We start from the raw sequence: 26,898 nt of genomic DNA, 5'->3' as shown, positions 1-26,898 counted from the left end.
CCGCCGGCACCGCGCTGCTGGAGCCGGCAGCCGGGCGGGAGGCGGCGGCGCGGGGGAGGAGGAGGAGGAGGAGAAGGAGGAGGAGCGGGATGAGATTCAGGCCGTGACTCAGCAGCAGCAGCCGCCGCCGCGGCGATGGTTGCGGTGGGGCTGCCCCTCCGTGCCCGCACGGCTGCCGGGAGCGGCGAGCGCGGCGGGCAGAGCCGGAGCGCCCGCGGGCATCGGCGGCGGGGCGGGGCCGGGCGCCGCATGGCAGCCGGCGCGGGCACGGCGGGGCGGGGCGGCAGGAGGAGGAGGAGGAGGAGGTAGAGGAGAAGGAAGAAGAAGAAGGTGCCGCTGGTGTCGGGAGGGAGGAAGGAGCACGGAGCGGTGCATCCCGCCGCCGAGGAGATTCGGCGGGTGACATCACCGCTGGAGCTGCTGAGGGCGTCGGAAAATGGCTGCTGCGAGGTACCGGGGGACCCCCGAGGGAAAAGAGGGGCTGCGACCGAGGGGCGCGGGGTGTCGGCAGCGCAGCTCCGTGGGGGAAGGGGGAAGGTGGCGTACCCTGGACCCGAGGTGTCGGTCGAGGCCGGTCTCCTGGCGAGGAAAGGGATTGGGAAATGATGCTGAGACCCACCCTACAAGGTGACCAGGGCCCTGACCAGGTGCGGTGCTGCCCCGTGTCCCCGATGCAGCCGGGACGGGGCGGCGTGCGCGCTGCCCGGCCGTGCCCTTGGCCAAAGAAAGGCGCCGGGGCTGCAGAGCAGCACCTGCAGGGACCCTCGCCCTGCGGGAAGCTGCAACGCGCTGCAGCCAATGTCAGCCCCGTGCCCTTCCCTCGCCGCCGGCCGCAGCTGGTGCGGCATCACAATCCTGCCATGTGCGGGTGGCTAATGCAGATGGTAGCAAGAGTTCACCTATGTCGCTGTTTCTACCTCTGTAGTTGCTGCTGTGATAGTCCAGGCTTTCAGAGACTGTTTTAGAGGTGTTTGGAAATGCAGTTCTAAACTCCCTCAGAGACACACAGAAAAAAAAAAAAATTACTAGCTGAAAATATAGCCAGGTACCATTTTGCATTTATTCATGTTTTACTGGGGGGAAAGCTCATTCAAGGCAAAATTCGTGTGTTTTTCATGCATCTTTGATGTGAGCACATAAATATGTAGAATATTTCCAAAACTTCATAGAAATAATTAAAATCTCTGTGTAAATATTGGGGAAAGATTGAAATGTTACTGCTTTATATGACTGGAACGTAGCTGCAGAAAAGCATACGTGTAAATTTAAGTTAAACTAAAAAATATGCAAGCTGGAGAGACAGAGAGGGAAATGTATCTGTGGTAGCTTAAATAAGAATTGTGAAAATAATCTCTAGATTAGTAAAATTAATTTGTCACTGGGCTAATAACATTGTAATGCTTTACTGTACCCTTAAGGTGAAGGAAATCTGTTATCATCAAAAGATGCTCATGATAGCGGGAGAGGGGGTGTAAGTAAAAAAAGAAAAAAAAATTGGAGTTTAGGTCTATAATAATTTGTTCCAGGAATTTCATATTGTTTCATTCTATACATCAAGAGTAAGCCAAAATAGTCTGCCCTATTACTTTGTAAAATGGAAAGTTGCTACATTGCAGCCATGGATTCAAAGCTTTCCCCACTGCCTGGAAACTACCAAATGCTGTAAGGTTGTGTTGCATCACGTGGTGCAATATTGAAATCTTTCCTAATACCGCAGTACACTGCAGTAGAATGGTTTTAATGCAGATTACCTGAGATTATTCAAGCAGTCCACGTTACCTCACTGAAACATGAAGGAAATTGGTGTGATCCTCCTGGCATCGTGCTGCAGTGCCACGCTGCAGGATATTGCAGGAGCAGGAAACTTTTTGACACCTTTAGCTCTGCACTGATTTATTGTTTCAGAGTGGGATGATAGAGCAAAACTAGCACAGCAGTGACTGCATGGTAAATCACGGACAGCTGAGGGGGAGCAGTTCTTTTCACATTGTTCTCAGTTGTGTAGAAATCATCTGACAGACAAATCTCTAGTGAAAGCTTTTTAGTTTAAGGTTTATAGCTTTTCCTTTCTAAGAGTTAGAGCTCACTGGTGTCTTGAGGATAAAGTTTTTTCAAAAGGATATAATACATTTCATGACAGCTGCTTAATTTATTTTTTTTTCAAATGTGAAAGAGTACAGTTTAGTACAAGAAATGCTGACATGCATGATTTTTCAGAGAGCTGCTGCTCCAGGCTTTTGAGTCATCTATCTCACATGTACACCAAATTGCTGCTCTGGCTTTCTTTATATTCATTACTGCTTTGTGCTTGTTGAGTACTGCAGGGTATGGTAGCATGGTTAGAATATTACTTCCATGTCAGATAAAGTTTAAATTGCTAAAGTTACTACACATTAATAATAAGCAAATTATATGTGCGTAGATTTTTTTTCCCCAAATAGTAATAAAGAGAATTTAAGAGAAGTTGTATATGTCTCACACTTTTAATATAAGATTCTTTACAGAATGTTTTTTAGGGGACTTTTCCGAAATCTTAAGGATGATAAACAGAGAAGACAAAAGAAATGAAGAGAGAAGGTTAAAACAAAACCTCTCATCTGAGATTTGACCTCAGAAGGGAAATCCTGGAGGTGAAGCCATTGCAGAGAAGAAGTAAAAGAAGGTAACAAATCCTTGAGACTAACTGTGATAATGGTGATGGGAGGGGAGGTCAGAAGCTGTTGAGAATTGAAATTAAGTGTTTTATAATCCAAGAAGGCAGTTATTGATTCTGCAATAAGCAAGGGGTCCTGCTGCCATTTTAGATGTAATGTGAGTGCACTTTTGCAGAGTCGTGAGCAGGTGGGATGTAGGATCCTACAGATGCTTGTTTTGATGGGGACCAGAGGCAAACAGAGCAGTGACAAAGTCACTGGCACAGGTGAAGCTTTTGGTGCAGTGTGGGAAGCAGCCTTTCACTTGAGCAATGCTGAGGGAGGAGGTGATGATAATTATTTGGTCAGAGGGATCCAAAAGGGAAGTTCTGCTTCAGAGAACCACAGAGAAGAGGTGACCAGCAAATTGGAAGTGGAAATGCACAGGAGGATGTTTCTGTGGTTGCAGTTACTCTTGAATGCAGTTTACCCAATTTCCCAAGTTGGTGAGGCAGGGAAACAATGTGGAAATTGTGTCAAACTCCTGCAGTTTAATGTAAGAGTTGAACAGGGAACGTCCTGTAGCAGCAGCAGCCCTCCTACAGGGAGAAAAGGCAGTGTTGACCTCAAATATTCTTTCAGATGGTCTCTCATGATAGCCTGTTCTGACTTAGCAGTCTTGCCCAGCAAGGCTGAAGGAAAAGATCCTTTCTTCCCTTACCCTTGTCCTGCTTGCAGAATTGCAGTACAGTCTTTGGGCCAGTGCATATTCCTTGATAATTTAGGTGATGTTCAGCCACACCTTTTAAAATAAAACTAGAAATTCTAGCTGAGTGCCATAGATTAGGCTGATAGACAAACAAAAAATTGTAAAAAGAAAATGTGATGGCATTTTGAGTGGAGAAACCATGTCTTCAGAAGTCTGCTGGCCTCCCCCAGTGTGAGCCATAGGATTCAAGGGTAGTCCACAGCTCTGTGAAGGTACCTCTCTGCTTCTGCAGACTGAGGCCTTCTAGACCTCATTTTGCAGCTGTAAAACTCCCTGTGTCAGTGAGCTGAGGGGAAAAAGGTCACATGCTGCATCTGCTGATGTGGACATAAGAATACGAGATGATGCATGAAATTATTTCAGAAGAGTAGCTGAGTGAGTGAGAGGGTAAGATCATCTCTTTCATTGGTGTGTAGCTATGCTTTAAGGACTGTGTTTCTACTAATTAATTATAATTGAGTGAAATATTCTGCCTAAATGACTACTTAACTGGTAAGAAGGGTTCTCTAATCATCTAATACTTTCTAACAAAATGTTTGGGTTTTTCCTCATCAAACAAGAACCAAAGTAAATACAGTCAAAACCAAAGAGACAAGCAAATAAAATACAGAAGACATAGTAACTGAGTGTTATCAACTTCCTTCAATGAAATAATTGACTTTCCCCCTCAATATTTTACTCACAGATTACATAGTACCATCAGTGCTACACTAGCAGCTTAAACATACCATAGGAAATGTTGGGAGAGTTTCTGGTAGATGATTAAACCTTATAAAACACGTTCTTAGTAGAAAGAATAACATTTGCTGGGTTGATATAGGCAACCCATTTAAAAGAAATCTGTTATGTGAAATTATAAAATCAGCAGGTTTATTACAAATCTTCATTCTGCAAAACTTGCTAAATTGTTTACTCCATACAGTGCTTTATATGGTTAAAAGGCACACTAACATTAGTTAATTCTCACAAAATCTTTGAAATCAGGTAAATGTGTATTGTTATTTCAGATTAATTGAAAATAAAAGGTGAACTATAAATTGAAAGGTTGTATGATTTACCCAAGACCAAACTCTGTGATTCCAGTGCTACAGACTAAACCCCTCTGTGGCTGGAACATTTTGCCATCTGCAGGTGTCATAGATGGCCATGTAAAACCAAATTCTTGTCAGCTTTATATATGTAGAGGTTGTTGTCCTTGTTTTGTGGGTTCATCAGCTCAAACAACTTGCATATTTAAATTCCCTCTGTTTATTAGACTGAATGTAAATCAAATGGAGAATGAGCCATACAGTTGTTCACTCATGGCTTATAGTGTTGCTGGAAAAATGCTAGCAGGGATCCTGTAGGCATAAATTGACTTTGTAGACAGAGAGGCACTGTTCTTGAGCCTAGATGGAAATATACTGCTGAAGCTCCTCTGGCACTTTTCTTTTTATTATAGCAGCAATGTGCCCCTGTGTCCTTGGTTGAAATTTGCTCTGTATTCATTTTTGGCAGTGTTTAGAGTAGCAGTTGTCAATCTGTATGTGGCCTTGCATCCCAGAGGGAATTGCACTTCATTAGTATTTTTAACTATATAATTAAAAGTTGTTTAAGGATTTTTTCAGACTGATATACAACACTAGTCATTCCACTTTTATATTACTTCATAAAGTTAGGTTGAACAACATACAGTAAAAACACACATAATTTTACAGGAAGGGAAAAAATAGCTCTAGAAAGTTTTGAGTTTTTTATTGTTGCAGGAAAGATGCATTGCTGTCAGTTCTCTGAAGTGCATGCAGAATTACTCTTAGTTGAAGTAATATTCCCTGGAGTAAGAGGGCAATATATATGTCTCTTTTTCTAGTTCATGACCTTTAATAATAATGCAGATTTTTTTTCCCCCCTCCCACCTACCAAAATACTGCAAAACCAGAGCAATTGGGGAAGAGATTTGGAGTAAAAGAGCGAGCACTTTGAGTATTAATCAGGCGTGACTTTTCTTCTATGATCACTCACCTATGACAGCCAGCAAAGGCCTAGAAGTAGAGATAGCAAAGATGCTGCTACGTTATTAAATACTGGCCAAAAATTGAGCCTGGAATTTTCTACCTGCTATTTCACTTCTTTGCTTTTAAGAGTTGAAGGGAGAATGCCACCAACAGTAACACTTTGGGGCAGAATGAAAGATATAGTTTCTACTACCTTATAAAAAGAATAAGATGTATCCTCTTATAACCCCTCATATCAGGTTATCAGAGGGTTTGTTTGAATAAATCCAATTTGAAAGTACGCCTAATATTTTTTCAGCCTTTTAGGAAAAGTTTGACTGCTTGGGCTCTTGCATGGAACAAATGCACAATTATTGCACCTCAGCAGAGATTTGCATGTGATCAAACTTTCTCTAATGATCCCATAAACATCTTTAGACAAGATAAGTGATGCATCACTGTTATTTAATGTTTATAATTTGGAAGCTGTTAAAATGGATTGCATTGGGTTACCCAAGCCAGGTCATAATGAGCACGACCAAGTGTTTGACATTACAGAGCCATGTTGACTGTTTCTTCTTCCAGGCTACTTATTGCTTCTAAGTGTTTGGATATATTAACCTGCATGGAAAGAGCTGTCTTGAGATTATTCAAACTCCTGTAGCATAAGTATTCAATAAATAGAGATTTATTTCTTGGACTGTATATTAATACATTTTGTTGTGCATGGCATTTACAAACAAGCAAATTGAAGCAAGTATTAGTTCTCCATCTGTCAGCTGTGAAATAGCTATTTAGTAAAGATATTAATCTGTCATGTAGAATTAAGATAGCTTCCTGCATCTTACTTGGCATCTTGCTACCTTAATATGAATCTTTCACTGAGTGTGGGATTGAAATACAGATAAATAAATCTACATGGTTTATAGGCATATGAGACATCTAGGCTGCTATTTAGACTTGGCTAAATCATGGAGGTTCAGAGAACAATGCATTTCCCTGAATTTGTGTTTAGTGCTGTTTGAGGTGCCTGGAGTTAGTAACCACCATGGTAAGCTCAGAAGAGGGTCCAAGCCCTGTGGGAAGTCTGTTCCCATCAGAAGAGGCAGCTGGAGGCCTGGCATGATAACTGATGGTATCTAAGATTGCACCATGCATTTTTTTTTTAGACCACTGAATTGAACCCTACATTCAATTTTTTCAACTCTACAGCAGTTGGGAAAAGCTGAATTGCTCTCCAGGAAGCTTTAACTGTGTTGAGTAGGAGCTTCACACTTAGGCCTGTTGGAGCTGCTCAAGGCTGAGACATCCCTGAAAGGATGACAATTGTGATAAAAAAACCTGTGGGTGATTTGTACTTCTAGAGTAGCAGCTGCAGGCCAAGCCAATAACAGTGGTGCTGGACACCTGCTTAGAAAGCCAAATTGTCCCCTGCATCTCTAGTGATTACAGCAATAACTTTAGACACCTGGTGCACCAGTGACACTTAAATGTAAGCATCTTAATCTAGAGCTGAATCCTGCACTGAAAATCCAGTAATGATGCTAGTTTATCTTGAAATCTGTTAAAATGAATGCCCTGTTTCAATGATAGCTGAATAAATGATTGATTAGAACAAAAGTTTAGTACTTCCAGACATATTAAATATACTTGCTTAAAAATTTATTATTCAGCCTTTTCTATCACTCAACACATAAAATTAATCATCTGATGCAAAAATCAGAGCTTTTCCAATAGATTTCTTCAAGTTTTTCATTTAAGCCACAGTCCTACAAAGGACTTTTGCATATTTAGGTATTAGTGTTATTTTATAGAACTCCTAGGTTGCTAAAACATGGGAGGAGGGCACTATTGTGAAAAATTAGAATGGCTTAATGAATTCCTGGGGTCACTCAACAGATTTTAGAATGTGGTTACAAGGTTTGCACCAAGTTGTCTGTGTAATCCTGTGAGTTGTAAATGCTGCTGAGGCTCTAAATTCAAGGAGGCCATTGGGGTAAATAAGGCCAGAGCTGCTGCTTTACCATGAATAGCATCACTTCTTAGAAAAGTATCTCAGGTTATTTCACAGAGAGTCACGCCAGGATAGTGATCTGCAGTGAGAAAGTGACCTCTTGAATACCAGGAATAAAATCATAAAGTTTTATCCTTCCTGTGGAAGTGGGATCATTTCTGTGCATTTATAGTCTTAAGAGTTGCAGTGGTGTCCTGATAGATGCTCCCCCAGATTCCCAGCTGAATTTGGAACACAGTGATACTGATGGTTCTGGAAAATCTGTACTCTGTATTTCTCAGTTGAGAGCAGCAGATTTGTGCTTTTGAATCATCTTTTCCCAGAAATGACTAAGATATTACACTGTAAATCTTTCGAGCAGTAACACACTTTTGTATTCTGACAGCACCTAATTCCACTGAATTCATTAGTAAATGTTACACTGGTTTCAGGTAAAAAGAATTAGAACCTACAAGAGGGCACAGAACTTATTTAAATATGGTCACGTTTTCCATCATACACTTGCTATTGGGAACTTTGAGACTTCAGTGCAGCCCAAGCTTTTCATCAACATTGTATTTCATATTCTGACAAGTTCAATGTAAAATGTGACAGTCTAAATAACACAAATGAAATCTGTCACTACCACTTAGCATGCTGAATTGGAAATAAATAGGTTTTTATGAGGTAGATTTATTTTAAGACCAGTTAAGTTTGGGTTTTGGTTTGGCTTTTTTCCCAAGGAAAACTGGGATAATTGAAGGCTGAACTCAGAGGGTAAATAATATAAGATGCTAGTACATAATAAAATGTTAGCTTTATTGTGTATTTATTATGTATTGCATTAAGGCTACAGATATTTGGCCTAAAATAAATCCCCTTGCATTCCACCTGGCCCTCAAAAATCAGATGGCTTAGCTTCTGATTAAAACTCATTCAGCATTACCAGCCTGGTTGAGTTCAGTAAGAAATTGTATGATCAGAGACTTGCAAATAGTGCAGTTTTTCAGTTCAGTACTATAGATCTGAGTTCAATAAAAACTTTCACAGTCCAGATTCACAAAAAGTACAGTTTCCTGAAATAATAGGAAAGCAGGTTCAGGATTGCTGGTGACAGGATTGCACTAACTACAGTGTATCGCTACAGCAGGTGATAGTAACACAGCTCTATTACCGATATATAGATAGAAATATAAAAATATTCCCAGGTCTTTACAGTGCACTGAAGGCACAAAACTCACCTGGAGGCATCCCTTCAGGGCAGGAGGACAGTCCATCAACCAATCCCAAGTAAGCAGAGGTGATTTCCCCTCACTCCTTTTTTCTTTCTTTGCCCCAACCCCTCACTTCCTTTATGCCATAGGTGGGGTTTTGAGTGTTATGATTGTACATGTAAGGTGTGTTTTCACTTTTCTTTATCTGCATCCTTAGGATGTAAAAGTTAATATGCAAATAGGGCTTCATGAGTGTCTTGGTTATTTTCAGTCAGAATTTATAGTTGACACAAAAGGTAGAATAAACACTTTGGTCCTTCACCTGCTGAGGTGGCAGGAAAGGCTGTCTGACCCTCACTAGAAAGTCTTTGAGTACAACTTTGTCTCCTTAAAGGACCACATTTATAACAGGCTGCTTGCACAGTGGCTGGTAGAGAGGTGCAGGTTTTCTCTGGGGCTTCCACTTCACCCAGGCATCGTTCAGTCCTTACACCTTGCACAAGCCAGGTAAGATAGCAGGGGCACATCTCATGTTTTTCTCAAGCAGTCTCATCAGTTCTTTACCGACTTAAGGCAACTCTGTTTCAAGCCTGACCATTTCCCATAATTATAGATCTGTGGTACTTGGTTGTGGTTCCTTGATCTGTGGTACATGGTTCCTTGATTTGCTGAAACCAGTGTCAAAGCCCTGTTTTAAGCCAACAGAATCAGAGTCATCAAGTGGGTACACAATCTCATGTTGTGAACTTGTGACACTTTGCACTGTGTTTACTGAAAGAAAAGAGAAGTAATGATCTCAGCATGCCATCTGCCAGTTCTCTGGCTGAATGGAACAGACTATGTCAGACAAAGGGTGAGATATGTCTTTAAGTGGATCCACCTTTATTTTGGTGGCTTTGGGCTTTCTTGTTTGGTTTTGGTTTGCTTTTTTGTGTTGTTTAGTAACAATATAACGATTACAAATTTATAGTATTTGTGCAGTATGTGAGGTGTTAACATGTTTGTAAAAATTAAGAGTCCAATTAACATTTCCTCTGCAGAAATTTAAAATTATATGGCTCCTTCCTTTTCCTTTTTTCCCTTCTACAAATGACCTAGAATAGTGAAAAATTGTAAATTTGCATTTCAGTATTACTCAAATCAGTAGTGTTTTCAAATGCAGCATGTAGCAGAATTAAATAACTTATAAAGCATAAGTGGCTTTCAAAGGTCATATAATATCTTTGTGGTTAGTAGCTGCACACAGGGTAATGCCTGTGAATGATAATGTTTCCTCCAAATGAACCACTGAACTAAGCATTCAGTGTCAGAAATCTTACTTCATGACTTGCAGAACTATGTTAGAAAGATTTAAAACAGAGAATCAGATACACTCTGATGGATTTCTTATGCCATCCTTTCAGATCTCTATAACTTCTGCTGGTCTACTGGAATCTATCCTGCTATTGAAAATCAAAACCATAAAAAGGTAATACAACATAGGTTGGACCAGGCCAGCTTCTGTAAGGAGACACACCGACTCTGTAGTCACTGAGTAGTTGGTGGAGAGAAACAGGCTCTCCCAGACAGTCAGTCATCTGCTGTCTTTTAGACTCGTGTCATAGGGTGAGGTGAATCACCTCCATTTCTGCAGTGACTGAGCCAAATGTGGCTAGACAACCTCTCCCTTTTAAGGCAGTAAAAGTTTGGTGATGTTTATCCCAGTCCCCAAGTTATTTTGTTTGTTTTCTGATCATGCATTATATTTTGCCTTTGATCTGTTTTGGAAAATAAGATCTTAGAGGGAAGTATCTCCAGCAGTCCTTGGACAAGGTTCACAAGGACTCCTGTGGGAGGTCATGGTGAGAAAATACTGCAGGACTTCTCTTCCAGAAAGTGAAGTGTTTCACTATGCCTTTTCCTTATTAGTGACATTTTGTTCTACCTTTCAACTCCCTTTAATCACTGCTAGAGATGATGCCAGCAGACAGTTAGATGTTATCCCCAGGGCCCATGGATTGTCACAATAAATTCTGTGAAAAGACATAGTTTGATTAATGTCTACTGCAGGAGTTGAAGGCATTGCTCCATAACATAAAAATACTTGCAATCAACTACTACACTCTGTTCCGATGTGATGATTCACATTTGGCAATGTCATGATTTCATCATTTTGCCCTATAACACAAGAAATTGGGTTTATGTTCAGTAGAGCTGCAGCAGAGAAAAGGGGGCCCGGTCAGTTTCTGTTGCTGCCCTGCCTTGGTCCCTTTATAAACAGCAGGACATTCCTTCTCTCAGCATGCTGAGAGAATATGGCAGCTGTTAAGGCCCTTAGTGAAATTGGTTTAGCTGTTAGTACACCCTCTGACCACAGGCAAGAATCTTGTCAGCTCAGAAGAATTTTATATATAATGTAGATAAATTGCTGATCTCCATGTCCTGCCATGCCCATGGTAAAAATTGTCCTTAGCTTAAAGAGGCCAGATATATTGTCATGGATCCAGGTGCTTGCCTGGTGTAAAGACTGTGTGAGATATTTTGTTGTCCATGTGCTTCAGTGTTTACCAGTGACACTAGGCTGCTCTCATGGACTCTGAACATCCGGAAGTCCGCATTTCCATTGGCTCCCTTAAGCTGTTGAAAAATGTAGGCAGGTTTGATACCTTCCAAAAGCTGTTGGATTTGGTACTGATGTGCATGGTATTGGCACAGTGTGTACGTGACTAGCCCTGGTGTTTGATGTGGGGGATCATCACTTGTCCTGCATGCTGTGAACAGCCTGTTCAGTGTACCTGTGGAAATCCTGGGCTGCCTTGCTAACCCTGTACAAGTTCAGACCGCACAAATGTCCCATGGCTCAAAGAATATTTGTCTTAATACAAAATGAGAGACAAAAGACAAACTGTTAGAGGACTGCAGGGAAACATTAAAAAAATATAGAAATCAATCAGTTGTTAGACTTAGCAGCTCTAACTTTGCTGCAGTTCTGTGGCTCTTATGTGGGCTTTTAGGAGGGTAAAGAAGTAGGCTCACAACTGCCAAGGCCAAGGGGGGAAATATCCAAGTACTTCATTTGAGAATCGAAGAACTGGGTGGTGGAAATTGCTGTGCTGGGTTGATCAGAGGCAGAAGTAGCATCTTTGAGCCATATGAGAAATGTTAAGCTGAGTGAAGTATATACTCAAAAGCATTTTGAAAAAGAAGGAAGAATACTGATGCCCAACTGATTGCATACTCTGCCTGTTTCAAATCTGATATTTTGTTGTTCAGACAAACACGAAGTTCTAGTTTGGACCTTACCTGTCCATAGTGAGGAAAGTGCTGGAACTTTTGTTCCTTTAGATTCTGTTTTGTCTATATTTTTTTTTTTTCATTTGAATGATCCCTGTCTGTGGTGTGAGGATCCATCCAGCAGGGATCAGTGGCAGAATGAGGTCTCTAGTGAGTCATGCCAGGCAGTGATATTCAGGCTGCTTCCTCTTCCAGAATTTGTATGGGATGGATGTTTTCTGATCTTTAAAGAAAAATAATGTCAGTTCTTACAAACACAGTCTCCTTTCTCCAGTGAGGTAATACTTAACAATCCTACTACTATCACACTAAGCATATTCTGCATAAAAGTTTGGTTTAATACTCCTTTTAATGGTGATTTCTTATCTATACTGCTTGCCTCACTATATTAGTAAACATGTTGACAAGACTGCAGCTGTCTTTTGCAAATTAACAAGTTCACCCCTGTATGGAAAGCCAGCTCTGTTGAGGCATAGAACAGACACGTGGAATTGTGGCAAACTGGGCTTCTGCAAATGAATTGACATTACTTTATAGAGCAGCACAGCCAGATATTCTCACTTTGACATAATAGCCCCATGTAATTCTCCTTTTCTAGCTCTGAGTTACCTTTTTGACAGCTTCTGTATGAGGCACTAAATTTGCTTCTGACTGATTGAGGCCAAGTCAAACGCAAATCACACTGTCACATCTAGGAATTCATGAGTTTTCTGCTCTGTGAAAGTATTTCACCTTTATGACTTGACCACATGTTTTCTGGAAAGAAGACTCAGGTTTGAAAATCAGATTTCCTATGCATTGATTTAATAATATTAAAGTAGAAAATATCTTCTCTGAATATAATGGCAACACTTAAAAGAAATGGCTACGTTTCCAGTAGAATTTATACTTTCATGAAAAGCTATCATCCTAACTGGGAAAATAAAGCTCAAAGTACAACTTGTTCCTTCTCCTTGTAGAGAAATTCAGTGCTTTAAAAAACCCAGAACAGCACATTCCTTTAAAAGCATTGTTTTATGAAGCAAATGATATAAGTGTATATTTGGGGTTGGGTTCTCCTTGTTGCTGTCATTCCTCATGAAGCAGCCCAGCTCTGTTCGAGTCCTTAGCCTGTCACTTCTTTTGTACATCAAGTTTTCCACTGCCAGGATGTGTCATACCTCACCCACTCAGTTGTCCTGGGTAGTTCTGGGTTGGTTTTCTGTGGCTGCAATTGTCTTCCTGACCATGAAATGATAAACATGCATCCCACTTAATAGCATGAATAGCTAGCACTTTCCTCCATTCTAGGACAGGTTCTATCACACCTGTGTCTTTTAGTCAGAAGCTGGATTAAAAATTTTATTGAGACAAATGTAGTAGTAGTAGAGATCCCAGCCAGATTGAATAGAAGTAATATGGGAGTGAGGACTCTGTGAGTGAAAGCTGTTTTCTGTGCATAGTTTTGGAGGCAAATGTCTGATGTACAGGTGTTAAACAGATCACCTACCATCTTTGAAGGGGGATACAACTCACTGCTTGGCTAGTTTTCACTTTCTTAGGATATTTTCGTACAAGGTAATTAACAATATCCAGCAAAAGGAGGGTTGTTTGGGGCTTTTCAAAGGGTTCTTTTAACATCCCTGTGGCATGATACAGTAACTGCTCTTTTTCCTATGATATCCTTCAGGAAGTGTCTGTGTGACAAGAAAGCCGCTTAACAATGAAAAAATTCACACTGTTTGATTTTGTAAATGATAATTCACTGCAAATTGGAGAGACTTCATGGATCCAGGACCTTCCCTGTGATGACAATGAACTAGAAAGACTTCTGAAACCTAATGAGCATGTACTAGTAAACTGGCCTGTGGGAGAAAGAAAGACAGAAAAGCACCTGGTGAAAGTTGTGTACATGAGTGGTGAGTGCAGTTCCAGAACGTGTGTCTGATATGAAACCTCCTTTTAAGGCCTGATTATCTGTGCTTTTAAGGCCTGATTTTCTGTGCTTTGCCCTTTTTCCTTTCCATCACTTCAGATGACCCCCAAGAGCTGGTGGAAATGATGCAAAAGATATTACGAGCAGATGAAATTACAAAAATACAGGTCCTTGGAAAAGGCAAGAGGAAGAGGATAGAAATGATATTCTCAGAAAGTGAGGACAGTGACCTGGATAAAGAAAAGGTGAGTTTGTCTTTATGTGCCTTATATTGTTAGGTCCATAAAGGAATGAAATAGACTGTAGCTATTGATTCTTCATAATATAACACACAAAGGATGTACAGTAAAGGTAGGAATACAGGCAGCCTTCACATGGTACCTCAGCACAATAACCTGTCAGAGTAATTACTTAGGCCATGGATTTTGCCCTTTCCTGTGTCAAGAGACAAGTATTATTCAAGGCTTTGATGCTTTGTAGCTCCATTGCATTTTCCCCTGTAAGACAGAAATCTGACTAGTGCATAAAAAAGAGAAGGGAGCAGGTTTTCTGAGGTGTGCCTTGTGCTGAGATCTACTGTGACAAAATATAGGCAAGGGAAACATAAAAGTTAATAAAGTTACAGATACATTTTTTAAAACTACTAACCAAGAATGTCAAGTGCACAGTGATTAAAAACTTATGGTATATTATGAAATACTGTAAGGAAAGGCTCTATAGGAATGCAAAGGCACTGTTATGCACTTTTTACAGGGGAAGATGATGAAACATATAAAAAGAAAGAAATCATTGCAGGCATCTGCTCCTGCCAACATCCTGAGTCAACTTGAAACATCTTTAATTAACAAACAGGTAACATATTTTCAGCAATTTTAATGTATCAAGCAAAAACAGCCTGAAAGGTATTTTTGAGGGAGGCGTAGGATTTTTGCCATAGTGAAGTTAACAGTTCTAAAAGATGCTGCTTTGGAAAATTGGTGAATAGGGAACAGACATAAGTACCTCACAGTTACATATTGCACTGATGTTTCATTTTTAATTTCAATAAGAATACTAATAGCTATGTTTGGTAAAAGCTTTTAAAATGCACTGAATCTGTTTAAACAAGAGAATTTTTTGATTTAGCAAGATATTTTAATGTTAGTATTGATGCTTTGATTTGTTTGGGGTTTTTTCCAGAGAGGACCATACTCAGGAAGCAACTTTCTATATAGTGAAAGTAGCAGTGATGATGAAGAGCCTTTATTTCAACTCTCCAAGGTGGAACTGTGTGCCAAAATTAAAAGTCTCAAGAGGAAGCTGACAGATACCATGAGAGAAAACTGCCGCCTAAGGCAGTCCCTGGTGATGCTTCAAGGTAAAGTTGGGAGTATTTTGATGAAGAGAAAAGCCTGAAGGTCAGGAAAAGCTTGATTTATAAGAGGCCATTTGGATGGGAATTATGGATGCTCAAGCACCTGACATGATCAAGGCCTACCATTAGCATCACAGTCTGTGATACATGGCAGCATTTAATTCCAGCAGCACTTACACAGAGGCCATGCAATCATAGAGTTAGAAATGAAAAATGTGTCTAAATCCTGCCAGATGTTCCCAAGAGAACCTTTCTGTATGCTGTGTAACCCCTGTCTAAGTTCAAATACTTCAGTTACCAGTCCAACTAACCTTACTTACTAGCAGTCTTTCTTGATAAATTGATATTTCATTTATTCTGAAATTACTTAATTTCTAATTACTTTGGTGATTCCTCATTACTGATAATCTGAGTTAGTTTCAGATGCACCAAATTTAATTCTTTCCCAGAGATGAAAAATTTTGTTCCTCTGTAAATGAACTCTTCATCTCTCAGTGATCATCTCTGAAGTGCCTCTCACTTGTCCCTATCCCTTACTCTGAGGCAGCCAGAATTGAATCCAGAATTTCAAACCACTAGTGAATGAATAAGGCTTAAAGAGGATTTACTCCTTCCCATGCCAGCTACACCACACCATCCCTAGACAGTCTGGTGGTATCTGTTTTGTTTTAGTGCCAGATGGTTTTGCAACTGTTTATCATTTTCATTTCCCACCTGATTGCATTTCTTAACTTATTCATCTTGGTGTGAATCGTTCACCTCCACCTTTTAAAATATTATTTGTAAACGTTTTCTTTGTGTCTGACAACTTTTCTCACACATATAAGTTGATACCTTGTATTCTGAGCAATTATCTCAGTCTTTTACAGTATTTTATTTAATTTAGTGATTCTGTATCTTGCTGATTTGTCATCTCCTGCATCCTTTTTGCTCTGCCTTGGTTCTTCTTAATGGATGCAATAAAAGTTTATATTTGAAAATATTACTTTGAGGAAAGGTTATTTAAAACATATTCTCTATAGATAAAAAAAAAAATAAAAAGCCTCTGAAGTCTGTGTGACTTCTTTGAAGGAAAAAACTCAGACATCACTTAGCCCACATTCAATAGCTTTATGGACTTGTAGAGATTTTGAGATTGTAAAAAGAAAAAAGAGAAATAGTCTGTTTCGTGCCAGGATAAGCATAAACTAATGGTTCCTCTTAGCCTTGCACTGAACTGACCTATTCTAGAAACTGAGGCCAGATCTTCATGAGTGGGGACAGCAGAATGGCAGGAAAGCATTTGAGAGAGGAGAAAAGAAGTATATGGAAATGTCTTTGCTGACTACTTTGAGTCTTTTGCATTATGTGACGGGAATCTAATTGCAAAAATATCCCTGCTTATGTAATTGGAGTCTGAAAGCTTCCATTACTTTTTACCACTCACTTTTCATCTGATTTCAGTGTTGCCACAGGCAGTCACTCACTTTGAGGAGCTGGTAGGGATGGCTGAAGCGCTGCTCAAAGGGGGAGTGACATCATCTACGTCCAGTCTGCATCCACATGCTGTTTGGAGGGCATCTCACAATCCATTAGCAGATTCCTATGCAGCTATGCAGAGTAACTCCAGCTCACCAATAACTTTGAATGTGGAAGATGAAGAGCAACAGACAGAAAAACAGGTCAGTTCAAAGGCAATTTCGGGCATGAAACTTTATACGGTATAAAGTTTACCGCTATAGCATTACATAAAAAATAACCATTAGTAAAATAATTTGTCATCATTGCATTGATAACATAATTAATGAGCTCCTTTTGTGCAGAATTCTCTTTCCATGAGAAGCATTAGGTTTTATTCAGTGTCCCGTACACACTCAAATTCACTTTAATTTCAGTCACCTTGCATATCTGTGGCTAAGGGCAGAATGTGGATGCATGAAGAAAATGCCAAGATCCAAGGATAACTTCCAGCCGAATTGTTTGGATGCCAAAGGGGAATAATAGTATGTCAAAGATAACCTAAGATGAATACCAGCAGTCTGTTCAAACTGTTAATTTGTAATTGGAGGCTGTTATGTTTCTTCTCCTGTTCCAGACACTGGCTAGCAGTTAAGTAGAAATACATGTATACAGAGATACTGAGTAAGGAAGTTCCCTTATTCTCTGCAATTATAACAGAACATGATAGAGAAATCTAAGGCACAGAGGCTGTACATGAAAAAAAAGAAGGCACAACCAAAAGAATGATTCTAATGTCTGCATTCACTATTTACATAAACATTATTATGCATTGGGTCATGCTAATCCATGCAAATCATTCCTGTGTGTTGTCATGGAGCACTAAAATCCAAAGAAGTCTGTTAAGAATTATCGTGGTGTGTTTTGACTGCATATTGGAAACCACAAAGTTTGACCTAACATCTTCAAAGAAATAAAAAGACCTAATTTTCTGAGCAGCCTGCCTTACTTCATAGAGATAGCTCAAAATTGCCTATTAGGAGAGTTTAAACTCTGGCTGTACCACTGCTGCATGCAGAAGCCACTCTCAAAGCCCAGGACCAGATGTCACGGTTCTTAGGGCATGTCTGCTCGCAGGCAGGAATATTTGCTTGGGCACAGTGCCATGCTACCAAGGCAGTACAGAAACCATGCCAGAACTGGACCACAGCCAGCCTGCATGGAGAGCAAGCAGAAGGATTTTGCTGTGTCTGAACATGTCCTGTCTCCACTAGTGAGTAATGAGGATGGTGAAGGGTTTGCTAGGATGCATGGGGTCCTTACTCTACCCTACAATTCCTTCTGGAAAATAATCAAGCTGGGTGTGTAGTCCCAAATGCTGAGCAGTATGCATGTGTGGTGTTATCTCAAGCACACTGTTTGCAGAGATTACTTTTGAAATTGTGGTTTAGAAATAGAAAATGAAAAAGATATTTCAGTGCTAATAGTATATAATTTCTAGAAAATTGCAGTAGTTATGCCTGTGACCAATTTTGTTTTCCAGTTCAAGATCGAAAAGTGGCAGATTGCACTTTGTAACAAGAGCAAACCTCAAAAATTTATAAATGACTTGATGCAAGCACTTTATACACATGAATACATGGCTACACACAGCCTGACAGGTGCAAAATCCTCCTCTTCAAAGGATAAAGCGGCAAAACCAGCTATGAATCAGAATGAAGTTCAGGAAATCATAGGTGATGACTTGTTAAGTTACTCAATGTGGCTCTGACTTGACTGGGGGGCTTGCAAGGAGGGGCTGTCATGCTTAGCAGCTGGTCTACTCAGGTGATGAGCTGCTTCCTATTTCCTTCTTTAGCTACATGCTTTTTTTAAACCATCTGTTAAAAATACTGCCAGTGAAATGCTAAGTAATAATATTTCTATTGTGTGAATTCTGTGGGTTTTATTCAGGTGACTGCTCAGGAACAGTGGTATTGTAAATTGTTTTAGCCCTTGCAAGGTTAACCTGCAACAATCAAACTTGGAGCATGATGATAACACATAAGGAAAGGCAAAAAGAGGACACACTTGGATCAAATTTTAAATTATGTCTGCTGTGTTCTGAAGTTTAGTGAATGTTATGAATTCTGACATTTTAAATAGTGCTAGAGGCAAAATGAGACTGTATAGAAGGCAGAAATAGTGATCAGAGAAGCAAACAAAATTTGATTTATGCTGACGTTTACAGCAGAAAATATTTGGTGCATAGGACAGAAAATAATTTCAGATGGAAGTATTAGCTTTAAAGAAAAGAGTATTTTGTGAGCATATGAAGCCAAATTTTAATTGGATTCGTGCCTATAACTAAATACTAGAACAATATAGACTTAATTACTGTACTATAATTCCTCCCCAGTTGGCATTCCCTTGGACTTTACAGTTCTTTTGGTTCCCTTCTCAGTTTAGCTTAGTACAGTTTTGTTGAAATTACCCAGCAGTTTCAAAAGTTATCAGTTGCAAAAACCTTTTTTTCTTAAGAACCTTGTTAGAAAAAAAAAAGGCCCAAAGTCAAGAGAGATAAAAGGAAAGAGTGTGTAGGATGGTAAAAATATATTTAGAGGCAGTAAAGATGAGACAGTTTCAGAATGACATTTGAGAAAAAGGAAAAATATTTAATGGGATGAGAAAAATGGGAGGACTCAATCCTAATGGTCTTTTTTCAACCCAAATGATTCTAAATCCTACTAGGGCCTAGACAAAACTGAAAAGGTAATCAGAGAATGGAATACAGCATGTTGTGGAGAATTCAGTGACAAAGCCTATAAAGAAATCAAAGAGCTTTGTTAAGGTAAAAGAGAATACTCTGAAATTTAAACAGAAAAGTGTCAACATTATATAAGAAAAAAGAAAAATGAGAAGGAAGCTTGGGAGTTCTAGGACTGTAGAAAATAAGTTAGTAAATCAGATTATTTAAAGAAGATGGAAATTGTAGGACTTCAAAATAAATTGAAATTAAAGAGCAGGGAAATCAAGGGGAGGGAAGATGATGGAAAAGAAGGGAGCAGGAATCACATTCCTCACGTTGAGTCCTGTTATTATTGCATTCAAAAAATGTAGCCAGGCAAAACAGAAGGGAAATTTTTAGAAAAAGTGACATCACCTGCAAATGAAAACTAATGAGAAAAAATAAAGCAAGATTCAGAGTCATAAGGACTGATGAGGATGGGAAAAGGACATGGGATCAAGAACAGAACATAAGGGCAGATGATTAGCAAGCACAAATCACTCTCTACAGAAGCCCTTGTGGCCCTGGAGTTCCTTTTTAGTCTGCCCAAGAGCAGGGAGCAATGTGGAAGGCACAAAGGAAAACGGGATCTGTGTAAAATCTAAGGAGTTTGTAAAGACTGTGAAATAACTAGAGTGGAAGCTGAAGTAGCTGGAACTTTAAAAGATGCAAGAAATATATTTTATATCACACATTTCTTGTTTCGCTTTTTTGAAGGATCCATATATATATATATATATATAATCTCTTTATTTTGCAGGAATCACAAAACAGTTGTTTCCAAACACAGATGATGCTTTAATTAGGCGAATGATGGGACAAAAACTGAACAATTGCACCAAGAAGCCAATTTTAAGCAAAGACCTTAACTCAGGTGCTTTTCAGAAACATAGTTTTTGGTAAGTCACATAAAATGCCTACACTGTCTAATTCTGCATATTACTTCATAGTAATAAAATCTAAAAGCAGTCTTAAAATTTAGATATTTACCTACTTGGTATATGGACTACCAAGCCAGTAAATATTTCCATAACCTTGTACAAAAAGTACATAATACCGAAGCAGACATTACTGCACCAAAACAGTTATTGGTTCCAGACAAAGCAGCATAAGACTATTAAATGACAGGAAGATAAAACAGAAGGAAACACATGGAGTTGCTTTGCTGTCTATTTTAGATTTGACATTATTTACATTTCTTATTGATTTCTGGTTCACCATGGACCAGTCAATTCCATTTTCATGTCACCTGTTGTATCCCAATTAACCCACAAGTGAATATAAGGAAAATCACACCTCTTTGGGATGTATTTATAAGAGTACTGTAGGTGAGCTAAGCTGGCAATCCTTTACTGCCAGAAGAGTTTAAATTATTGGGTCAGAGGAATTATTTAATAACATCTTGCCTATTATTTGCCTTATGAATGAAACTAATATAAAATTACCAAACTCGTGGCTACGGTCGGTGAAGTCAGCTATTGGCCCAGTGCTGTTTCCACATATACCAGATGCACACATGGCAGAATGGTGGAGCTGGAAGGCACCTCTGTAAGCTGGCTGGTCCAGCCCCTGCCTGCTGCTCCAAGCAGGGTCACCCAGAGCAGGCTGCTCAGAGCCATGTACAGTTTGGTTGAGTATTTGCAAAGGCAAACTCCACCACCTCTCCGGGCACCCTGTGCCACTGCTCCGCCACCCTCACGGTGTTGGCTGATGTTCACACAGGACCTCCTGTGTTTCCATTTCTGCCCATTGCCTCTGCTTCTGCCACTGGGGCCTACTGAGAAGAGCCTCCATCTGCTTTGCCCTCTCCCATCAGACAGTAGTGCACACAGATAAGATCAGCTCGAGCCTTCTTGAGCCTGAACAGGCTCAGCTGATGCCTCAGCCTCTCCTCAAGAACCTGATAAGAAATGAGCAAGGAACAGGACAAGAGATTAAAATAGGGTGACAGGGAAAAGAGATTTGTCCTTACTTAGACTTTCTGTACTGAAGTAGCATTTTTCTTCTTCTTGGTTCACTTATCTCCTGCATGGCTTTAAAATCTGAATTTGAAAGTTTAAGACACTTCATAAGGAAAAAAAACAAAACAAAACAAAAAAAAACCCCAAAACCAACAAATAAGAAGCACCCCAAGACATTTGTCTGTGTTATGATACAAATGTTTGAATAGTGCTTTGCTTCTAAAATTCCTTTCCAAGCCACCTGGTAGTACTCCATGGACCACCAGTGGCCTGTGAATTATTACTTGATAAATACTTGAGAATACCTGTTAGGATATTCCACAGGTTTTTCCATCTGGAAACAATAAACAATTGCACCAACCTGGCAAAAATTAAGTTTACTATGTTCATGCTTCTCTCCTAGAGATGAGAAGACTTCATAAATTAATGGTCCTGTGTATTTGTAATATACAGTATGCAATGATTCACTGCAGTGTTTTTCCTTGTCCTTAACACAGACAGGAAAAATAACAGCACAAAACGACAGATTTTGTCTTCTTTGAAAGTATTAAAATCTTAAATATTTTCAATCTTTATCTTCATCAGATGGATTAATTCATTTTGCTAATTCCTGAGTCTTCTAATGTACACAGTATTCCTGAAGCCTTGATAGGAAAACCTTAACTATACTAAGACAATTCTGAGTTCTTATTTAATATTGCCTTCCAATTTAAACCAAATGTTTTAAAAATGCCCTTTCAGTATATTAAAAATGCCCTTCTGTCTGTTATTGATCAGTGCTTCTGTAAAATCCAATCCAACATCCATTGTGACCAATTCAGATATTGCCTGAATAGTGTCTTTTGAACTGATGCATTTATAATGAATTTTTTTACATCTGTTACACATTCTCTCACTGTCAAAGCAGTTAAGCACAATCTAAGTAATCAAGATAACTTGGTGATTACATTAACTCAGATGAGTTAATGGAATTAACTCACATTCTCTGTAAGAAAAGTAAGACAACTTAAAAGTGCTCATAATCTCACTGCTACTCCTTCAGTCCACCTTCAGCAGTGAAGAAGAGAGAGGGGTAGAGAAAATTCTGTTGTGCAGGACCTTTAATAACCATTTATCCAAACAAGTTACTAACTTAAAAAACTGGTGTTGCTGCAGCTTTTATTTCCTCCCTTGCTGCTATTTCTTCCTTACTCACCTCCTCCACCTTTCCCCAGAGTAGACTTATGATCCAAGAGAAATAACAAATCCAATAATAACATTTCCAATGAGACAGACAAATTTCCTTCTCAGATCCATGAAGCTGAGATGAAACAAGGAAAAGGGCAGTGTGACAGTGAACAAATTTAGCTAGCTAATAAACAAACTCTGCAGCTTGGACTCTAAGAACACAATTAAGTACTAATTGCACATTTCATGTTAATATCTCAAATTTAGTTATAAATTGTCTCGACAGTGGTTCAACAGCTGCTCCTCAGGGCATCATCTCTTCGGCTGTTCCTCCTTGCACACAAGACCAGCAGGATGATGATTCACCAGCTGCTAATGCACAACTTCAGCAAAGTGACAGCTGCCTGACTCCTCCACCTCCCACCCCAGAAGGTCAGCAGGAGTGTCCCAAACCCACTTCTTCTAAGGTGGAGTCTCAACTCGCCAGCAGCTCACCAGCGACCTCTCCCAGCCAGGGTTGTGGACAGGATCTCAGGAATTCAGACAAGGAATAACAGGTGTTTCATTCCAGCTCATGTGCTCAACAGAGATTAAGAAACAATATAAAATAAAAAAGAAAGAATATCTAAATTGTACTAGATGTATGGTAGTATCCAACAGTGGACAGAAATAGAAGCCTGAGAACTTTTTTTTTCAAACAAATGAAAAGCCCATAGTCTAGAAAAAAATTGAAGACATGTTAATATATTTGAATTTAAGATGTTATACGATATATGCATGTTATACAGTAATTAAAACTTGTACTGAAGAATACAAGTAGAGTTCCCCTTAGTTAGGAAAAAACATTATTTAAAGTACTACCAAAAGAATATATATGAGGAACCATAATTCCCCTTGCTTTCACCTTGACAGCTGAGGCAAAACTGCTTAACTGATCAAAGAAAGTTATTGTATATTAATGCAAAAAAGATATAGTTATATGGAGAGAAAATAGAAAGATCTCCTAGTGAAATGAAGACTGTGGCCAGCACAGGAGTAGAAAGCACAGGGCCACATGAGCAGAGAAGAAATGAAATAGATGTTTAAGGCTGCTACTCACTTGGGAAAAAAAATAACTTTCTTAGGCCAATGAAACTACAACTTTCAAGATATCCACAGGAAAGAAGCTGTTATTTTTTAGCTTCTCAAAGTAGGAAAGGCAATGGAAGAAGCCATGTTCCTTTGTAGCTCAGGGAAGAGACCTCCAGGAGAGCCTATTTAGTTCTGGAAGCCATTCTCTCACAGGGATTCTGATGCTGGTACTCTGCTGGTTCAGCAGCTCTTACTCTCTTCTTCCCTGACCATCAAGTCCATAGGATAAGGGTGCCTGGTCCCTTCAGTGGGGAAATAGAGGACACTTCAGCAGAAGCAACTAGTAAAGGGCAGAGTTGCCAGCTTCTACTCCCTGTGTTTTGATTTTGGTATGCTACCCCTTGCTTAGAGAAAAGGTGGACAGGCAGAATATTCCTCATGGGACTAGGACCAGAAAAATCCCTGCATCTGGGCAGTTCCCCTTGGGATCTGACACCACTTCTTCCAGGAAGCATCTGGCAGTCACACAAACCCCATAACAGCCTTATGAGGAGGAGTGGAAGATACAGGGTCCCCAGGGCAGTGGTCACAGCACCAGCCTGACAGATTTCAAGAAGTGTATTTACAATGCTCTGGGACACATGGTGACTCTTGGGGTGTCCTGTGCAGGGCCAGGAGTTGGACTCAATGATCCTGATGGGTCCCTTCCAACTCAGCATATTCTGTGGTTTTATGATTTTTTCCCCTTGCTGACTGATTTCAGGTTTCCAGTGTGCTGACATGGGAAGGAGAGAACGCTTGGGACTATAGCTTTCCTGTTTGAGTGTACTTCTCCCAGAACTGAGAGTACTATTAGCTGAATCTATTTCAAACATGGCAAACAAGCAACTAACAAATCAGATTGGAAAAATAAAATGACATTATGTTGAAGAAATCTAGCTTGATTTAAGGAGGATTTCAGGACATGTGAGTTACATTAATAAATTAGAAATAATATTAGGGTGAATGCTAAAAAAAAAAAAAAATCTGAAGATAAGGTTATCAGCCAAATACTGCTGAAGGGAAGTGCTGCAAATCTGACTGTTCTAGAGCAAGGCACTAATAGAATGCACTGTGGAGAAGACTTGTTTGTGGGCTGGGGTACACATTAAGTGATTTGCTATCCTTTTTCATCTCTCACCTAACAATTTCTTGTATTTAGGATCAGGATGAAAGCAGGTATGAAATACATTAGTTCGATCTCATGCTATTAACTACCATCTGTAAATGTAACAGAAGGATGTTTGCTATAATGTAAATTTTGTATATGTAATTGTATGTACAGCATATATAATAATGTATATAGTTAATCATATTTTTGAAGCAACTTTCTATCAAATAAAATGAAACATTGCTATGTCTTAGTGCTGTTTTATTGTTCTCACTGTCTAATGGGCCTTTTCTTACACCACCTCTGTGGTACACTCTAACGTACAAGGTTGGGGTTTTCTCTCGCTCGTTTTTTGGGGTTTTTTCTTTCTTTTTAGTAACAGTTCTGAAGCCAGCTTCTGTAAAGCTTGTCATTTTACCTGGGGAAGGAGTTGGCCCACCTTACAAGGGCACTCTAACCTCACAGCTGTCTCAGCTGGTGTCGCAGGGCTGCAGCTGCTGTGCCCTCCGGGCGGTGCCGAAGCCCTTGGGCAGGTGGATGGAGCTGAAGGTGAGCAGCTGCTCTCCCTGTGGCTGGTGCAGCGCTGCAGATCCCGCTGCACTTTGTGCTTGTCGTTCTGCTGCCTTGGTGAGTTGTCAAAGGAAGACCTGTGGGGCTGGCAGCTCACCACAAAAAGTGGAGGAGGAGTTTCATGGTAGGGTGGAGGACCTGCTCCCAGGCATGGACCAGGGAGGTAGGTGGGTATTCTGGACAAAAGGAACAACAAATGGAAGGAGATATTTTAATGTTGTAACAAAGGATAAAAAGTGAGCGAGCTGCAAAAAGACCCTTCCTTCCTTTTACTAAAGTAGAGAAACAATGTTATCCCACCGGATGACAGGAGATAAATAGCTGTTACACAACTATACCATTAAAAAAAGGGCCATATCTCTTGCAGCTGAACAGAAAGGTACAAAATACAAGTTGTTTTTCTTTTTCAAAATTACCCGCCAAACTCAGTAAATACAAAATTGAAGACTAGATAATCACAGATTACACACTTCAGAAGGAACAGAAAGGGATATCAGGTGAGTGTAATACTGCTTCTCCCAAAATTTACATTAAAATAAAAATTAATTGGCTATAGGTAAATATGTGGTGTTCCAAAGTAAAATTCTGATATGAGCAATAGAGGGCACATTATTTGAAGTCCTCAGAATGGGAGAGGACTGATGGCTGTTACAGAAGCTGTAGTGGTATTAGACTGTATGGCAATTAGTAACTGGATATTTACTGCTGAAAAGATAAGCAATACTAAAACTAATAATTTGAACTATTTATTTCTATTACTGCATATTAGATTGAATTTGAAGGCTAGCATGGAATAAAATCTGGTAACTGTTTATCATGAAGTACTCAGAAGAGAACTTGTTTTCTAAGATGAGAAGAATATTGAGATATGTGAAGAATTTAATAAAAACCTTACTGAAAAAGCATAATGTTGAATGAATCAGGGAGTTTAATGCATGTCAAGTTTATATCTCCTGTTATTAGGGTATATAGATAGGAGTGAAAAAACTCAAACCACCAGATATCTAAATTTTCTAGATCAAGAGTAAGTAGCAGTATGTCCTGTGATACAAGAGGGAAATCAATGGTTATAAAGGCAATCAGTGTTTCACTTAAGGGAGCAATGAGAGAAGCAAAAATGTTGAAATATGTTTGAATTAGAATCATAGAATTGTTCAAGATGGAAGGGACCTTAAAGATCATTTAGTTCCAGCCCCCCTGTCATGGGCAGAGACATCTTTCACTACACCAGGCTGCTCAAATCCCCATCCAACCTGGCTTTGAACACTTCCATGGATAGGACATCCACAATTTTTCTGTGCAACCTGTTCCAGTGCCTTACCACCCTCACAGTAAGGAATTTCTTCCTAATAATATTTCATCTAAACCTACTCTATAATTAAGGGCATACAGTGAATATGTGAACTTAGTTGCTAGAGAGCATTACTCAGTTTATAAAGATCATCTGCTCTGAGACAGCTTCCACATCTTATGTGATATCTAGACTTCATTTGAGCTTTGGACTTGGAGATCTTATGAAGATCTCACAAAAACCCCTACTTCTCCTTACCTCACCTCCCCTACCCTCCCCAACAAGTTCTGCATAAGAACATTCCTAAGCTGGCCCAAAACCTGATAACTGTTCTTTCATAGGAATTAGACGAAATACACA

The 26,898-nt window shown here is 39.7% G+C and overlaps 1 protein-coding gene across 2 annotated transcripts; it reads left to right on the top strand.

Moving 5' to 3' along the window:
• The first annotated feature begins 316 nt into the window (after positions 1–316).
• BEND6 (BEN domain containing 6) lies at positions 317–24,877 on the top strand. 2 transcript variants are annotated; one of them, XM_041410636.1, is made up of 10 exons: positions 317–450; positions 2,505–2,662; positions 13,525–13,753; positions 13,870–14,015; positions 14,524–14,622; positions 14,950–15,127; positions 16,568–16,785; positions 18,105–18,297; positions 20,089–20,227; positions 22,743–24,877. In XM_041410636.1, the coding sequence occupies exons 3-10, from the start codon at positions 13,558–13,560 to the stop codon at positions 23,008–23,010; spliced, it is 1,437 nt and encodes a 478-aa protein (XP_041266570.1). In that variant the 5' UTR covers positions 317–450; positions 2,505–2,662; positions 13,525–13,557; the 3' UTR covers positions 23,011–24,877. The 2 variants fall into 2 exon arrangements, with proteins under 2 accessions (XP_041266570.1, XP_041266571.1); XM_041410637.1 differs by lacking the exon at positions 14,524–14,622.
• Positions 24,878–26,898: the final 2,021 nt, after the last annotated feature.

The sequence above is a fragment of the Onychostruthus taczanowskii genome, unplaced genomic scaffold (assembly GCF_017590055.1).
Source record: "Onychostruthus taczanowskii isolate IOZ18803 unplaced genomic scaffold, ASM1759005v1 scaffold33, whole genome shotgun sequence".
In the NCBI taxonomy this organism is placed as follows: Eukaryota; Metazoa; Chordata; class Aves; order Passeriformes; family Passeridae; genus Onychostruthus; species Onychostruthus taczanowskii.
This window is presented reverse-complemented; position numbering and strand designations above follow the sequence as displayed.